This window comes from Alligator sinensis, unplaced genomic scaffold, assembly GCF_000455745.1.
Source record: "Alligator sinensis unplaced genomic scaffold, ASM45574v1 scaffold218_1, whole genome shotgun sequence".
Lineage (NCBI taxonomy): Eukaryota > Metazoa > Chordata > Crocodylia > Alligatoridae > Alligator > Alligator sinensis.
This window is the reverse complement of record NW_005842083.1, coordinates 1,884,078-1,902,677: the sequence shown is the minus strand read 5'-3', so window position 1 is coordinate 1,902,677 and position 18,600 is coordinate 1,884,078. Positions and strand designations below refer to the sequence as shown.

At 39.8% G+C, this 18,600-nt stretch overlaps 1 protein-coding gene across 2 annotated transcripts in view; it reads right to left on the bottom strand.

Annotated features, from left to right (window-relative positions):
• Positions 1–1,537: 1,537 nt before the first annotated feature.
• The window catches only part of TMEM161B (transmembrane protein 161B), a 107,612-nt gene continuing 90,549 nt past the window's right edge, over positions 1,538–18,600 (bottom strand). Inside the window, exon 12 of one of the 2 annotated variants that reach the window (XM_025204481.1) lies at positions 1,538–1,599. In XM_025204481.1, the coding sequence (XP_025060266.1) occupies positions 1,558–1,599 (42 nt within the window). In that variant the 3' untranslated portion in view covers positions 1,538–1,557. Of the gene's footprint in view, positions 1,600–15,422; positions 15,568–18,600 lie in introns of those variants that run through there. The other variant, XM_025204480.1, reaches the window with a different exon arrangement.

Sequence of the window (18,600 nt, the reverse complement as noted above, 5' to 3'; positions counted from 1 at the left end):
CAGGAGAACACGAGAGCTTCAGAGACCTGCTCTTTTTTTCATGCAGGTTTCGTTTCGTTTGCTACAGTTAATGTCTGAGATCATCAGTACTTATTACCATTGTGACTAGCTCTTATAACTCCGTGTAGGATAATCTTTTCACGTCCTTTTTGTTTTTTTCTATTTAAATAAAAAATCTCTTCCCAAAAAGACATCCAAATCATGAAATCCCCTTCGCTTTAATTTTGTTCTGATCACTCATTGTTCATGATTTATGTGAAACTCATTGTTTCCCCTTATTTCATCGTTTGTGGCGTTAGACAATATGGAGAGAAGTAGTAAAATATGGGTTACACCAGCCATTAAAAGATCTACAATTTAAGTATTGTTTGATTAGAAAAATAACAGGGAAATGAAAGCTTTTACACCCCTTTATTGGAGCGATCACTTTGAATCATTTTTTTTAACCAAAAAAAATAGCTTTACATTTTGTGTGTGCCTTTGTGTAAAGTGCTTTTACACTCCAACGTAAAAATATAGTTTATAGGAGGGCATTTGTAATGCAGCGAATTATGCTCGCACTCCATTCATTATTACAAACAATAAGGAAGTAATTGTAAGGAGGATCATGGAGAAAACTGAAATTGACACCTAAAGTGAATCAGAAGTGATGACAAACTACTTATAAAGTAATTATGCTCTGATTGTTACTAAAACACTTTCCAGCAGAAAAGTGCACAAAATACATCAGAATTCTTCAACCAAAAAAAAAAAAATCCGATTTCTAAATTATGCCCTTCATTTCTCGTCGGAATCCAGTTCTCTAATTTATATTATTTTTCAAGAGTTGTCATGTTTGTCCACACGCCGATCTGGCTCCTCAGTAGGAAAGCTTTTAAATGTGTTCAGGGCTGAGAAATTCCCTCCTGTCGTAGCCAGGAAATAAGTAGAAAATGCCAGGGAGGATGAGGGGGCAAATAGCCGAGAGAGAGGGAAGCATGACTCCATGCAACATGCCCACAGTCTGAGGAGCCCTCTTCCATTGTTTTAATTTCGCACCAACACACCCTAGAATTTTTTTCTCAAATGTGTCTCGATTTTTTAGGGGGGAAAAAAAGGTATCCACAAGAGTGGAGTCATCCCAAATAGCTATGCCCAGCACACAGGGATGCCACACCTCTACCTCTAGTTTAAACATAACTGGCATCGCAGGTGCCATGTGCCAGGGAAGAATCGTAGTAGTTTCTATGTGAGTGGCACATACAAAGAGCCCGAGAGTGTGATGGCTTCTCTGTATGGGTTTGTTGGGCTGCTGGAAGTGGGCGAGGAAAGGGGGGGTCAGTAAAATCTTCTTGAGGGGTTAGGGGTACAACCAAAGAACCTGATTACAAGCTCAGGTCTTTTTCTTTTAAATTCACCTTCCACTTAACTAAATGTATTTTGTAAAGGGCAGGGATCCTCAGTGAAGGTGGCCATGGATTGAGCCCCGCCAAAATTTAAAAAATCCCTGCTTGCCTAAGCAGTAGCAAGAGGCATCCTGGGAGAGTGAGGGCACTTGGCGACTTCTGCGGTACTTTCTCACTGCTCAGATTCAAAGCTTTTCATCCAGTTTCTGAAACCCTGCAAAAGAATGAAAGCTACTTATCATGCGTCCGCTGTCTCCTGTAGTGTGTTGTAGCCAATGGGGGGGGAGGGGGAGGGAGGGTGTCTTTCAAACTGGGATCCTGTAGCCCTGACGAGCTAATTCAGGGTTGGAATGGGGAGTCATCTGCAGAAACTGGATTGGGGATAGGGGTACACAGGCACCCCACCCCCCCGCGCATTTCACTTGCCCCCAGGGCTTCTTGGAGACTTCCATCACCTCGACTCCACTCCTGAGCTAAGCGATTCTAGCAAAGCAGTGGCAGGGATCCAGGGTGTGAAACAAGGCGGAGGAGGGTGCCCTGACACCGCAAACTCCCAGCACTAGTTGAGGGGCACTGGGAAGTTTTCGTGGGGCTGCAGTGTCAAAGCCCACCTAGTAGTGGCAAGAGGATTGAGATGCTCCCACCTCCGGCTGTGGCTGGCTCGGGGTGGCGGGGTTCTTGCCCCAGTGCCAGTCTAGACTAGGACCTGATCAGCATAGCACCAGGTACGGCTGGACGGGGGAGGGGGGATGGATGCAGGAAAAAAAAAAGCCTAGTGTGGCTCTAACCGCAGGAGGGCTGCTTTGCCAGGATCCCCACTCCTCTTCCAAGAGCCCCGGCTGCCTTTTAAAAAACAAATCAAAAGCATAAAAGCACTGACATGTTTCCCAAGCAAAACTCAAAGGGGTATTTTTAACCAGAGCAGCGAGGAAGCGAGTCTGCAGTTCTCAGAAACAGCAACAGAAACATGCCTAGCAGGAGCCAACACAAGCGCCATATGCCGGGCAGCTCAGTGTGCCATCAGCACATGGCCACTCGGTTGCAACTTCTCCTTGCACTCAGTCAACTAGTAAAGCTGTAAAAAAATTCCATTGCATTCTAAATAGCATTCATTGACCATTTTTGTAAAGTTTTGTAATGAAGGGGATACTTTAAAAACCCGCATCTGCCTTGCTCTCCGCCCAGGAGGAAACTCCCAACGCTGCAATGGGATAGCTGCGGAGCCATCTGGGCCCGATCCTGCCCCACTGAACCTCCAGCTCCTACGGTTGTCAGGAGCAATGAGAGCAGCAGGAGTGAAAAGTCCTTTTACTTCTCTAGGACACTTTGCTAGGCTCTCGGAGGGGCTGCTGCCTCTCCCAGCGCATCGCCTGCACAGGTTCTGAGCGACCCCGGCGCTGGAGGGGAAGTTTGGAGAGGACAGTGCTTCTCTGCTCAGGGACGGGGCTGCTGGGGCAGGAAAGCTTTCTGCACCTGTGATCAAGCCTGGCTGATCACACCTGACCGCAGCCCGGGCGCAGGGTGTGCTCCGTGCCGGGCGACAGGGAGACGTGGTCAGTTTCCACACTGGGCAACCTGCAGTGGCGGATAAAGCAAGGGGCTTGGCTGCTTCCTAGGAATCATTTCTTCCTTCTGATTCATTCTCTCTCAAGCGAGGGGCTGTGAACAGGTCTGCTAGTTGGCTTTTTAAATTGTGTTGGGCTCTTCCAAAAGAGGGCAGGTACTAACAGAGACTTGTTTTCCCTCTGAAATATCCACCGTGCTCTAGCAACACACGGTTTGCAAAAAGCCTTTACGAATTTCCAGCGATCGGATGGCAAATTTGCTACACAAACATTGGGGATTTCTTTTTAAACAGAGAGATTTTTTTACTTGTCTACTTGATCTTATTTTTCAATCAATTCGAACTCCAACGACTTGCCCGAGAAGGCATGGGGCAAAGAAGCAGGGTAACATGTATAACCGGAGTACAAAATGATTCCCCTGGTGCGCTCTGGAAGAGACCCACTTACGCAACCGGATTAAAAGAGTTGGCAGTCTGAAAAGTCAAGCCACGGTGCCTGAATAATTGAGCAGTTATGACTGTGATACGCAGGGTGGAACTGCACTTTGTTGTGTGATCTTCAATCCCCTAATGAAATCAGGTTTGCCTTGATTATTTGTTTTTCATAATCCTTGCAGTTTAGCAACCCAGAAACCTGTGTAACCCAGAACACATCGGATATTTACTTTGTTTCTGTTAAAACAAAAATCCTTACTACCAAAAGGAAGGCTGGTAAACAGGAAACAATTAGAATCACCTTTCTGGTGTAAATGTCACATACAACTCTGCACGATTTTCCCCAAACATTTTAATTATCAATTATATTAAAAAAACAAAACAAAAACCAGAAGGAATCCAAAAGTTATAACTTTTCCTCATTTTCTGGTTAATAAAAATAAATCAACCCATAAAGTTGATCTGCTCCATTCCCCCCTCCCCCAAACTATCCCACTGAATGTTATAGCAAATACTATAATTATGTAATACTTTTCAGAAGACTTTTTCATATTTTTTTTACATTCAATCACTTTAACAGACTAGGCAGTACTTTGGAACAGAGAGTGTACAGATGTCAACAGCTGTAAAAAATTCAATTGCATTCAAATAGCATTCATGGACCAATTCTGTTAAGTTTTGTAATACACTGTAATTAGATTGATAAAACAGATTATTTTTTTGTATTTTAAGGAAGGTAACAACAGTGCCAGTATTTTGCCACAGTCACATGCTGCACAGCATGAGTGATAGAGGACTGTAAATATCCCTGCAAAGTTAGACTGTTGCCTGAGAAATCATTAGCATTATTATTGAAACTAATATCTACACAAACAAACAAAAAAGGACTTGCTAGTCTGGCTTTCAGAAAACAGTAATTAGTAAACACAGAACTCCAAAAATGGGCAGAATTGTTGCAATAGTCACAAGCTAACAACAAGAATAAAATATTGAGTGTTTTTAAATCCTAGCTTTGTGTTCTTGTTTTTGGAAAAGTTTTAATTGTTAATACAAAAGAAATTGAAAACTAAGGATTTTTATTAGTTCTTATTCACCACTGAGATCACATAGGCTTTTTGAGTGTGCTGTCATTCATTGTGTTCATCAAGAAAGATTTAACAAGGCAGGATGGGAAATGCTCTATTCACCTACAACACTTCTAACAGGTATGGTCACTTCATCTCGCACAGATGAAACAGTTCACAGAAAAGCTTTCTTTGTAGGATTCCAAGCACTGTGTGAACTAAAGGGAAGCTGTGCTGGCTTCTCCATGTTTTTTGTTCCAGTAAATGTACAGCCTCATGGAAGTTCATGGGAAAGGTCTGCCATGTCAGAATCACGTGCAACTGGTAATGGCTTCAAAGTTTCAGTAAAGGCATGCATGGCTGTTTTGGTTGAGTGCATTAATACCTTTCATTATTTTGTAATTTTCTCTTGAGAACAGAGGCTTCATTTCACTAGCTATGTGATCAAGGACTGTCAAAGGCACAGGCTCTGAGAGTGTCCTTGTGGTTTTCATTCTCTCCTAGTAGCTACCTACAGCTATTGATATTTCTCCTCTACCTTCCTTCCCTTTCTTACAGGTTTGTCATTTTATGGGAGCCACACTTTTAGGTGTCATCTGGTCACAACAAAGATAAGTTTGTTTTCATTTCCTTCCCAATTCAGATAACATCATTTTTACTTTAACACTGGACAAATATTTCCCTTGAAAAATAAGCAGCCTCTTTTCCTCCTCTGATATCTTAGAGTTGGCATGACAAACTAGGGAGGATTTTGTTTTGTTTTGTTTTGTTTTGTTTTCTTGCCCCCTCCCCACCTAAAATCGAGCAAGCAATAACTGCAGTTAATCGATTGTTAAATGATCTGTTTGCATAAACTGAGTGGAGTCAGGTTTGATCAACATCTGGAAAGAAGCCCTCCAAGGACAAAATAGAGAGCTGCAGGAAATAGTGTGCAGATTTAATAGGTGACACTCTTGAACAGTACTGCTGCACAGTGTAGTAGAGAGTGTGCTCTTAAGGGCACCACCATGCAGATGAAACAACAAGCTGAAGTCATTCGGCCTGTGATTATTATAAATCCCATGGTAATTTTTACATGTGCTAAAACTAAATTCAAATACATTCTTCCTACTTAAGATTCCCCTTCATTTTTCAAATTGATTGCTCTTCTGTACTAAAGCATTGTGTACTGTTGCCATCTACTGCTACAAAAACTGTTGTGCCCCACCCTAGAAGTGCTGCAATTTCTGTAGAGGAAGATGTGATTATTCCTTCTTTTAAAGTATCTGGGCCTGAGAAGGACCATATAGATGCAGCAAAAATGAACTTCCACACAACTATTGAAGGCCCACTTTTTTGGCTTACTGTCCAACTCCTTAGGTATTACTGAGCAACTGACAGTATCACAGCTGGGAATTTCTCTTGCAGAGTTGATCCCTTAGTGGTAAAAGCTCGTAGAGCCACCACCATATGTTGGCAAGGGGGTGGTATCAGTGTACATTGAAGCAAAAGGAGGTATGGCCAGGGTACTCTGGCTTCCCTTGCCTACCCAGATGCCTCTAAATCCCACAAAAAGCCATCTTTCTCCTTAGATGACCCTATCACTAAGGAAGCAAAAAGGTGAATTATGGTCTGTGCTAAGCAAAGCTTCGTTGGGCTCAGGAAATACAAAGCATGTTTTTCAACAGTTCAATACTTGTTTTTCTTCTTTCTTTGTTTCCAGGGGAAAAATGACATGGAATGGGCTAGCTCTTCCTATCACTCCATACGCACAAGACAAACAAGTTACTTAAGCATTTGATCTGGGAAGTGGTGGTGGAATGCTACAGGCGATCTTTAAAGTTTGGGACTCGCCCTGAACATAAGATCATGCTTAAACTATATACATGTTACAATTAATATAAATGTACAGTTTTTGGCACTGTCACTTCATAGAGCAGAGATAGGGAGAATGAGAAAAAGGAAGCATCCTTAACTGCTGGTGTGTGGATTATAGTAGGCCTTAAGCTGTTTAAGGATAGGATAGTATAGAGTTGCTTGTATTTGTCTATAGTTTGACTGAGAGATCAGGCAAAGGAAATGCTTAGGCAAGAGAATGTCACAAGGCATGAACCATTTTAGAAAACTTAAGATGGCTTGAAAAAACACAGTAAATGTTGCAAAGTCACCTTGAGTACATTGAGTGGTTTGATGATAAAGCTAATTTTAGATAAGATAAAGCTTATAGAGGGAATAAAAATAGGCACATTAATATGAATTAGAATAGGACCTATTAGGAATGTTTTCTATTTTTTTTACCTTATTTAGAAAGCCTTATTACTATTTTAGCCATGCAATAAAGTATAAAAAACAGGTTCACCTTGCAATTTTTGCTCTTTAGTCTTGAACTATGGCTCTTGTTGAATTTCTCACTTACAAGTGTACCTGTATTAGTGCTCTTTAGCAACACAATTTTTGAAACCTAGGTTAGGTAATAAAGGGATTTCCCTAATGGGCTGGCCACCTGTTAGAGGCTTTTTCAGATGTTAGGATTTAGACATGTTAAGATTAAATTGCTTTCAATAAGATTGTTATGCCTTTAGATCAGGAGTGGGCATAGGGCTGCTTACTGAATTTTGGCAAGCCATTGAGGGCTGCATGCCAGGCAGCCCAGAGCAGATTAATATTAATTTTCTAAATTTTTTAGGGGCCCCATGGGCTGGATAGAATGGTTTGGCGGGCCACATCTGGCCCGCAGGCTGAATTTTGCCCATCCCTGCTTTAGATAAATGTAAATTTTATAAATTTTAATAATTTTCTTGCTTTATCTGTACTGTTTAGTCTTTTCTTTTTTGTCTTATGTTATTTAATTTGATATTAAAAATTTAGATATTCTTATGCTGTATTTAACTTTGGTGGGACTGCCTCTGTGAACCTTTCTTGGTCCTCAGAATCCATCTGAGGATCAACAGGTGGTTATTCAAAGAATGCTTACATGTCATATCAGAAGCTGTATCAAGGACTTGACCAGCTTCATTTTGCCTTTGCTGTGTGGGCCAGGACACCACAGAAACATTATTACTTGTTTGAGGTTGTCTTCATTCAGTTGGGTAAATCAGAAAGCTGTTAACAATCATCTCATTACAGAATCACCAAAGAGCTGGTAAGATCTCTTCCGTCTTTCTACTAGTATTTGTTTTATCTGAAGTAAAAGGGCACTCCCATCGCGATCTAGGTACTGAAAGATGCCTGATGCTGAAGCATTTAATTACAGAAAGTATTAGTGGGATGGAGGTACATTTGCAAGTGGCAACATCATTTTGCATTTTATCACCTTATACCTTACCTGGGAGATGTATTCATGAGGTGCTGCAAGAACTCTTGGGAATCATTTGTTAAATTTCTACCAACAACTTGATGAAAAAGCTGGTCTAAGTCCCCTGCCTCCAGCGAACTTTGGAGCATTTCAAAATACTGCTAAATTAGCTCCGCTGGAGAATTGTTTCAGTTCTAGGACTATGAAAATACTTCATAAGAACAAAGAGTCTTGCCCTGGGTGTGAATGAGATTCTGACATGGATTTCTTAAGAGATCTCTATCCCCTTCCCCCTGCCATTCAAGCTCAAATGCTTTACATCGTCAATATGAGGAACAAAGTAGACACTTTTCAAATACACAGCATCACATCTCATTGCCATTTGGTGCTGCCATGCTCCCAGGCTCTGAGGAATCATTTTTGTTTACATAGGAAAACAAATATATTCTTTAGTTTCCCATCTCTCCACTCATCCCATCACAACTTAAGTTAGGGAGAAGATATTTTCTGTGGGATTCCTCTTATTAGAATATCCTATCACTCTCCATTCTTGAAAGCCCTTTTGTATACATAACTTACTTTTGGTATGGCTGTTCATGGGCTGGATTTGTTGTATACCTGTGCCTCATAAAGTAGTTGCAAAACTGACAGTCTTCAAGCTGCAGCTCTCACTTATATTCCTGACACAGCTTTAAAAAAGCTTGCCACTTATTAGCTGACAGCAAATATGCCAACAGTCAACTAATAAATATGAACTTTTGTGAAGACTGACACAACACTAAGCTTGTTGCAAATGTCAGCCTGGCAGCCAGCAGTGAAGTATGTTTACAGCCAAAGGGACTGGAAGATTTATTTACTTTTGCACAAACACGGTTGTCTAGTTATCTCAGTCCAAAATTAGACCAGCAATTCAAAGGCGTCTTTTCCTATCTTAGAATATTTTTATGGGCATTTTTTTCAACGAACACATACAATGTAAGAGACTTGGAAATGTAAAAGGAAAATCAACAAACATGCAAAAAAAAGCCACCCCCAAAACTTTCTCCTCTGAGAAAACCTGCAACAAATTTCCATTTGGTTAAATAACGAAGTCCACTGCTCTGTAGTACATAAAGGTCGATAACATGATCTAATTATTTCACTGATCAAAAAAACCTTTTGATCAATTTGCTGCCCCGATATTTTCCAGTTCTTTGGATTCTGATTAAGGCCCTGATTCAGCAAAATAATTAATCAAGTGCTTAACTTTAAGCATCCCAGAGATCTGATTGACTTCAATGGGACCCACGTGCTTAACATTATCCATGTGTTCAAGCAGCTTGCTGAACAAGAGCCTATAATTTAAGGATGTAAGACTAAATGATTAGCTGAATAAAAGAGACATATCATAAACTGAGAATGCTGCCTTGTTGATAAATAGGACAAAGAGTTACAGCCTGTTAAGGCTATGATTCTAGGAATTTGAATTTTTAGTACATACTATTGGCTGACATCATCTTAAAACCCCTTTTTAAATAACCATTAAAACATTACATAGGGCTGGATTTCCACACTTTTATCTGAATTTTTGGAGGCCTTTTTTGGGGGGGCATAATTTTTCACCTCTAGCAGTCAAGAATTTTAGCTGCAATTGCCAGTGCATAATTCCTCTAAAAGTGAGGTCTCTATGGATACAGCACCTAAATGAGAGGAAATTTGAAATTTGTGTTTTTATTTCCACGTACCAGAGTTTACTCATTTGTAAACTGAATATAATTCTTCCTTTGTATGTAAGGATTTTGGGAGAAATAATTACAGTTAGAAAAACAATAGGAGGCCTCTAAAGGAAAGGTTGCAGAAGTAATTATTGCCAGACAGCTATCACTGGGGGTATTTACTATGGCAGGCTGATCAATATCAGTTGAGTATATTAGGGAATTTTTATTATTTAATATATTCCTTCTTTGTTTCTGTTCCCCCCACCCCCATAATATACCATTCCCTATGTTTGCTCTTTATTTTTCTTAATTGCCCCAAAATATTACCTAGAAAGGAATGACACTTAGCTGTATAACCAGCTTACAGTATTTCATCTGAGGATTCTGCTAAATACATATTTTCCAAGTCGGTGGGCATCTACAGGTGCTCATTTACTGCACAGAAATTACTGCACAGTACAGGTGTACATCTATATGTGCATGCCCATACTGCATAATAAATTTGACAACTTATTCTGACTTGAGAGTAAATTTGATACCTGCATCATGCAGGCAGACCCAGACACAGCCATGGGCAAACCGGGCGGCTGCCCAGGGCCCAGACAGAAAGGGGGCCCAAAAATGAAAAAAAAAAAAAAATTGCAAAAACATTTTAATATTGTGAATATATGGGACTGGCAATGTTATCAATTGAAAACGAACTATTTAAAGACATCAGTACCACAGATGTGATAATGACTTTTGCAACAAAAAAATCATTCTCCCTGGCGAAGTGGGGCCCAATACTGAAACTTTGTCGGGGCTGCCAGGAATCTAGGTAAGGCACTGCATGCAGGTATCAAACTTATGTCCCATTATTTACTGCTCAGTAACACATGTGTAGATGCCTTACTGTGCAGCAACACTGTGTGTGGGGTCTGACTTGGGACTAACTTTAGTCTCAAGTCAGTCCACACACACTGTTAATGCACCTTAATGCCTGCACATGTAGAGGCCAGCCTATTCCTGTTTACTGTGCAGTAATTTACTGTGCAGTAAATTTAAACCAGCATAAATATACATGTAGGTACACCCACCATGAGTTATTGTATAGGCAATATACAATAGGCCACAGGTGGCTAAGAAGTTTTCTACTGGGCAGCAAAGAGACGGTGACCACTTCTTCCAGGTGCCACTTGAGTAGAGTTGCCATGTGCTGGTAAACACTACTTGTATCCATGGCATCCAAAGATGTTACAAGGCATTTATATAAAATGAGACATGGGCACCCATGGATTTCACAGGTTCCTTGTGCTTTAGGCTGGTGTGACGTGAAAGGTGTATCAGGCCTATTATCCATCCTTTTGTTTTTTATTACGTGAGTCAAAGGAAAAAAAACTATTTTCCTGTCAATTGCCACTTTAGTAACAATAATAATAACCCATTGCTGTGATTAATATAAAAGCAAGTCACCATAACAATGCATGTAAAAACACGTCCTACTCCTTTATCTATAAATATACTGCTTTATTGCATTTGTTCCTCTCTGTCTTTATCTTACTTAACTGATATTAACAGACCCTGTAACTAGAAAGAAGGTTAAATTTTTCCTTCCCTTCATTGCTTTTCTTCTTTGATAGTATCAAAATAGTTTTCTTTTTTCTCCTTTTGTTCTACTTGGCCTCAGCTGATGTTCCTGTTTCTGTTGTACATGATGATTGGCAGGCTAATGGAAAATGGCAGTGACAATGAGAGCTGACAGGAGCTTGTGTCTGGGCCCAAAACTAAGACTGGGGTGGCTGCTCTGTTCCGTACATATCCTAGCCTGGAATTGAGAATCCTTGTAACCAGATGTGGGGTGTTAAATTGCCTCAGCTAAGAAACATACAGCTTGATCCACATGCAGGAAGACACATATATGTCATCTGAGCATCACCAAGTGCATAAGTATCATTGGATAACACACTAGGAGACAAAATAGCTATCAATCAAAAGCTGTTTGTAAGGCAACAGTTCACCAACTTCTTTCCTGAAGAAGAGATCTCCAGAGTGAGAGAGAAGTTAGAGATAAGGACAAGGTTACAAAAAGTTATGGGGGTTACCATTAAAAGGTAACTTTCCCTGTTTGCTTCTCTTTTCCCCTTCTTAGCTATAGTGATAAAGGGCAGACAGCAGATGCAGTGGGCAGTGGCCTGAACAACTGGAAGTTACTTGACTGAATCACTTGAGCATCCTTACAAGAGAAAGAAAATGAAGAACAAGCCTTGAGGAGGCAACACTAAACCTAACAGGTCTCTCCAACAATAACAAAGATGCCCAATAATGAGTGAGTGGCATCTCTGGTGCAAGAAACTAGGAAATAGTATGAGAGGCAAGAGACATCTATTGTGATGTGGACTAAACTGGATGCCTAGGAAATAGAGGAACAGAATACTGCTGGGAGAGACAAAGTTTCCTATATGGAAGAGAGAGAATGCCATCAAGCCAAAAAAAAGGACTGTGGAGATTCAGGGTTCAGACAGATCTCGGACCCAACTGTGAGGAGTCACTCTGACTAAATGGGGAAAGGCAAGACCGACAAGGTTTCTGTAGGCCAAGGCATTAAAAATAAAGTAGAACCCTCAAAGAGAATCTCCTGCTCACAGATGTTGTGGTAGGCTTGGATCCAAACCCTTATCCACAGGAAATCACCAGCTTAAGGTATGAACAGAGGATTGTGTGGCTAGATTTCTGTAGGACTGATATGCTAGATAAGGAGCAGAATCAGGGGTTAGGGTAATTGCAGTTCTGGGTCTGGACTGGCCTAAAGTTGAAAGGAGAATACACTTTATAATGTGGCAGAAGAGAAGGAAAGTGCAACCTTTTTAACAAGGAGAGGTGAAATTCCTTGATGTATCAGATCAGCCTATACTTTGCCTCCAAATACGTTGAATTTTATTTTTGTAAATTTGTACTGCTCCCCCCATATATGTATGTGCATTTTTTAAAACTGCATTTCTTTGTTGCAAAGAAGCAGGTCTGTTACTTGCTGTAGTACTTTAGAAACAGTTCCATCTCTTTTCTTCAGCATTTCTGATTTTTCTTTCCTAACCCTTGTATCCCATATTTTCTCTATCCTTTCTCTCCTGAGGTCTTGTCCTTCCCCCCGGTCCCTCCATCCATTCTGTCCTCTGCCACTCTTCTCTCGCTCTCTGCTATTCAATTTGCATCAGTACCTCTTCCCCTGGAAATTCTCCTGCTTCTATAGTCTCTGTATCTGCTTCAGATGTGTAAATTCAAGGATCTCCTCTTACCCTGCTGGCAACACGATTGCCTATAGTAGCACAGCAAAAACTTGATACATTTGCATGAAGTGTGCATGGAAATGTTAGTCCCTATATTAGACTTCATCCTATACAGCATCAGTTCTCCCTGAGCAGCTCTGTTCACTGTTCCTGAAATATAAGGTGGTGTCATGGCTATACCATGTTACTATGTGCTATGACACGTTGTTAATGTGAAGGTATATTTGATGTCTTGAGGAGGTTCTCTGAGCATATGATACACACCTATTGGTTAAAGAATTAATAGTGAGAAATCAAAAATAAAGATAACTACTGCTATTATTTCCTGCAAGCTGCCAAAGCTCTAGACCTTTTAGATGCAGTCTAGGGCTCAATGGACCTGGAGAATAGGATTGTCTCGAACACATTTTAGCATTGTTCAAATACTGCTTCCACTGAAGCAGTTCCATGAAGAGCTTATCTAACTGTCTGTGTCTCTCCTTTTATTTGGTGTAGAATCAGTTATTCCAGATTTCTGGTGGACAGTTGTGAAGATTGCATTTTGATGTTTGTTAGATGAGTTGGTTATCATCAGGAAAAGATGATATGGCTGAACTGTGATTCTCAATATTTATAGCATGGAAATAGTGTTCAGGGGTAGTCAGTAAACTACTTTAAATTATCCAATAATTACAGATTTGATGTCAGATTAAATACATCAAAATGTTATTTTTGTGACACAAATGGCAGCCAGATATCAAATGCCTCTAGACCAGGGGTGAGCAGCAACCTTTTAGGAGCAACAGACCCTATCTGGCCTACAGGCTTTAGGTACCAACTCCTGCTCCAGGCTTTCAGTGCTTGTCTAGCTGCCATATGTGTCTTTGAAAATCATCCTCCCTAATTAGTCATGAAAGAGCCAAACTGTTAGAGATTCCCATTAATGAAAGCTGTAGATTCTCAGCAGCTCTGAAAATCAGGCCTCTGATGCTTTATTGTCAGTATTTTTAAGTTATATAACAGTCTACTGTAAAGAAAAAAAATATCTGTGATAATGTCCAGAGAAGAGCCACGCACATGATCAGAGGTCAGGAAAGCAGACCCTACGATGACAGGCTGAGAGCCCTGGGGCTCTTTAGCCTGAAAAAGCGCAGGCTCAGGGGTGATCTGATGGCCACCTACAAGTTTATCAGGGGTGACCACCAGTATTTGGGGGAACGTTTGTTTACCAGAGCGCCCCAAGGGATGACGAGGTCGAATTGTCACAAACTACTTCAAGATCGTTTCAGGCTGGACATAAGGAAGAATTTCTTTACTGTCCGAGCCCCCAAGGTCTGGAACAGCCTGCCACCGGAGGTGGTTCAAGCGCCTTCATTGAACACCTTCAAGATGAAACTGGATGCTTATCTTGCTGGGATCCTATGACCCCAGCTGACTTCCTGCCCTTTGGGCAGGGGGCTGGACTCGATGATCTTCCGAGGTCCCTTCCAGCCCTAATGTCTATGAAATCTATGAAATCTATGAATGTATTCATTTATTAATGCAGTCCTAATGAGAGTGCTCTGAAGAGATGACTACATTGGACTCATAATTATGCATGGAGCTGGGTGAATACTGATACAAAATTTACGTGAATATTGGTTTAAATGTTAATGATTTTTTTTTTTCCCTTGGGTGAAATCCTGGCCCTACTGAAACCAATGACAATCCCCATTGACTTCAGTTGAGCTACAATTTTATCCCTTGTGTTTGCTTCCCACAAATATCCATGAAAATGAGCATACTCATCAAAAGCCATGCAAGCAAGCAAATTTTAATTTCACTTACCATAAACATTCACATGAAGGCCTTGATTATAAAGAGTTACATTCCTCCATTTCAGTGAATATCAGCTGATTTATGCCCAATCACAACTAGGCAATAGAGATCAGATTTAAAATAGCAAGCAACAGTGTAAATGGAATTGGTGACAAGCTGACAAATAATCTAGAATGAATAATGCTGAGAAAATTGCAAATCATTTGCAGAAAATTTAGGTTAAATTTTTTAGGAATTATTTCCTCTTCTCTGCTTATGGGTAATAGTTGCAAGCAATGTAAGGTCTGATACACTGTAGACTAGATCCACCTCTGCCTTATTCTGAGGGGTGACTTTATTTTAAAACCCAAAACACAATATCAAGATTCATCTAGTTCTTCTGTTTTTGGCTTGCCTTTCACTTCTTTTCCAGGGCGGGTAGCAAACAAACCTAAGTGTTTCAGAAACTGTTCCCATGCCAGCTTAAAAAAAAAAACAAAACCAAAAAAAAAAACCAGGGGAAGAGGAGTTAGGAGGGGAGGCAACAATAGGAATGAAAAGCCATGCATCAAAACCATAATTTTCAGCCAAATATCAAATTAAGTTGACATGCATGCGGGAGAAGGTCAGAATTTCTGAAGAACATTTAAAATATCTGACCACTTTTCTATTATGCAGTGGTGGTAATATCTGTATGTAGAAGCAAGTTGATCTCATCCTCATCTGATTCAGCAGCTGCAAAGACAATAGGCACTAAGTAGAGAGATGCACTTTCAAGCGTTCAGTTTATTTTAAAAATTACACCTCTTCCTTTTTTTTAAAACAATAGTCTCCAGACATCTCAGTCTTTAAAACATAACAGTTAGCTGTGGAAACTTCAAAAGCGCCCTCCTCCTCCAGAGCAAATGACCAATTATTGTTTATTCTGGCTAAACCCTCTAACATTGTGCTGCTTTTATTATGATAGAGATGTGATTACCTCCTTCCCCCTGCCCTGGCTCAGAATGTGCCTGCGTGTCATGTGGGCATCACTGAATCGAAGTGTTAGTATTAGCAGAAGAGTCTTCTGAGCAGGAATGTTCACACCAACACACATAGAGGAGATACACCTGGGAAGATTACGAGAGCATTTGCAGGCTGTGAATATGACTGTACTAAAAGCCCCACAGAAATGCTACAGTGCTGCTTGAGTCAGTAACAAATTGAAGCACTTTACAAAATTTGTAGCTCTTCAGTAATTTTGAATCACTCTAAAGTGCTCATGCTCCAAACCATAAAGTCTTTCTTAACCACTGCAAACGTATAAAAGGCACATCATCGAAATGACAGTAATCAACTCCTTCAATCTCAGATGTGAAATTGTTCTGTATTCTTCCTCAGTTGTTTTTGTTGTTCACCAAGAGCGACCAAAAAAAAATGGTCATAGGGACACAAGGGAAAAAAATTCCATTTTCTTCATTCCCGCATAATCAAAATTTTAAAAAGTTTTTAGAGGAAAAACATTTTCCTCAGCTTTTTATGCAGGGCTGGCTAAGCAATTGCACGATTTTCTTAAAACATCCATCCCTTGAACATGAAAAACAGGAGGGAGGTAAAAATGAACTTTCAGGGAATGTTCCCTTTAATAGTGCAAGTGTTTTGAAATAGTAGTGAGAAGGATAGAAAAGGGACACATACAAACTTAATATGATCTATTTTATACTGGATGACACACAATATATAATAATAAGCTCAACATTTATTCTATAACCCACACCACACAGTAGAGAGCAGTATTGAATTGTCTAGGTCAGGTGTTCATAACTAGAACTGTATGAATAATAGGTATTCCAATTCAGCCACCAAACCAAAAATAGGCAAATAAAACCTAGACTTGGGTCAACCCAAAGTAAACTAGTTTTGTTTAATTTTCAATTTATTTAAATTGTACTTTCACCTTTAAAAATATAAATCAATTTCAAAATAAACACATCAGTTTAAATACAAAAACTACAAATATTTAGTTTAAAAGAGATATCAACAAAATATTTAATCTCTCATCCCCTCCCCAAAAATTTCTTGGAAATTTTTTCTTGGAAAATTCTTTTTCTTTTTTGATTGATTTTCCATTTGCAAAAAAAGAACATTTCCCTATTTTTCACAATCAAATTTCACATGAATCTTTGGAGCTATCTACTGGCCTCTTCATGTGCAGTTATTAAAAAATATGTGCAATCCGGCATTTTTAAATCCAAATTTGTCTAAAATGACTTACATCTGCAGATATAATAATTTTGCAGGACACCAAATAAATAGCAGATGTTGATTTATTCACAGTGCGCATGTCTAGATGCATTAATGCTCTGTAGTTACTGCACATTTAGTACCTGTAATAACAGGTACTAGGGGAATATGCAGTAACTAGTGCTACTGCGCAGTAGCGCTGGTACACACCTTTTTTGTGATGCTAATGCACAGTAGACTAATTCTGCTGTGCATTAGCGCAATAGCACAGCTTTTGCCGCGGCATGCCAATGTGCATTAGAATTAGTATACTGCACATTTAGTGTCTCATGTAGACATTCCCAGTTAGCCCAAAATATACTTAACTCTCACACAGTGGAAAATATATTCCTTTTCGAAGGCCAGGAGCAAGACAGTACAGTGGGCTAACTCTTGTACATTAACTTTGGGAGCCAAATTCAAATTCAGGTTCGTTAACAGTAGGAACAGTTTTTCTCGATAGAATATATTGAATAACAGAACAAAAATCCCCTGTTGACACATTTTACAAAACTGTAGTCGATTTTGGCATGTGAGCTGGTCTCCGCCTAAGAGATCTTAAATAACAGAGATGGTTCAAGCAAAATCTGAGCTGAAAGCTGCCTTGGTAGAATTGTAGGAAGAAACTTCTATTGTAGGAAGAAACTTCTCTCTCTCTCTTTCTCTCTCTCTCTCTCTCTCTGCCAACCATAGCCAGCTAAAGTAATCAGATAAACTAGGTCAGCATAAATGAACAAGGTGAGCCAGCTGCAAACTAAATGGGCAAGACAGCAATGAGTAACATAGCTTGGAGGGCATATGCACAAGAGTTCAAATCTCTGGGGAACAGCTTCATGCAGCTCTAATCAATTTTTAAATGTGCTTACTCTCAGTTTTTGCAACTGAGTTTAAGCTAAGTATTTCACACTAATTTTGTAACTATTTTTTGCATCAAAAGACATGATAAACCTGTCACTAAATTGCAAACTATTCAATTAAAATGTCTCCCTTTTGTTAAAATTAATCAAAATCCTTTCCTTTTGATTCAAATGGCTGGACTGCCTGTTTACATTACAAGGGTTATATGTGCACAGCAGCGACAAGAAAAATTCCAAGTGCTGGAGTCGGAGCCAGAATGGTTTGGCTAAATTACAATAGGTACAAAGGGGAGGGACAAACAAGACAGAAGGAAGCAGGACTAGAATAAGAATTTTGGAGAAAAAAACCGTAACAGGAGGGATGACAATCCCAAAGAGTATTCTGTGGGCATCTCTGGACAGTTTAGTAGGATTGTAAAAGGGAAGTGAAGTGAAGTGTCAGGGGGAGGAGCTGGAGGTGAGGACGTAGTATACACTTGCATGAATGCTTTCCTTAAGATTTGGAACTCGAAGTCATTCTCAAACACATGTAACAAAATGCACAAAAGGGAGGAAATGGCCAAGGAGTATTTAGTGAGGTATGCAATAGTCATTTCTTTCCATTTCTAATTAAGTACCATAACTTGTACAGGTAACCTTTCATACTGATACAATTATTATGTCTGTCTATACCTTATATACAGTTCTGGATTCCACTTCATGGCCTACACACCTAAAATCTAAATATTGTAATGCCATAAGTCCTTTATTAGATCCTGCCTTCTATCTGTTTGCATAGGGTTTAGTCATCCATGTGTGTCATTCATTTGGAACTATGTAAACTGCCAGTATTCAGTACCATTAAAAACCTGGCCAATTTTATTTAAGGCCCAAGGGCCTACCATTTGATAGCCAGATTTGAAAGCTTGGACCTAAACCTCTCTCCTTATGGTTTTCTAACTACACAGTAAGATCATGATATTTACCCACTAAACTAAAACTATTTACATTATTTACCTAGGGTCAGCAAAATTCTGTTTGTTC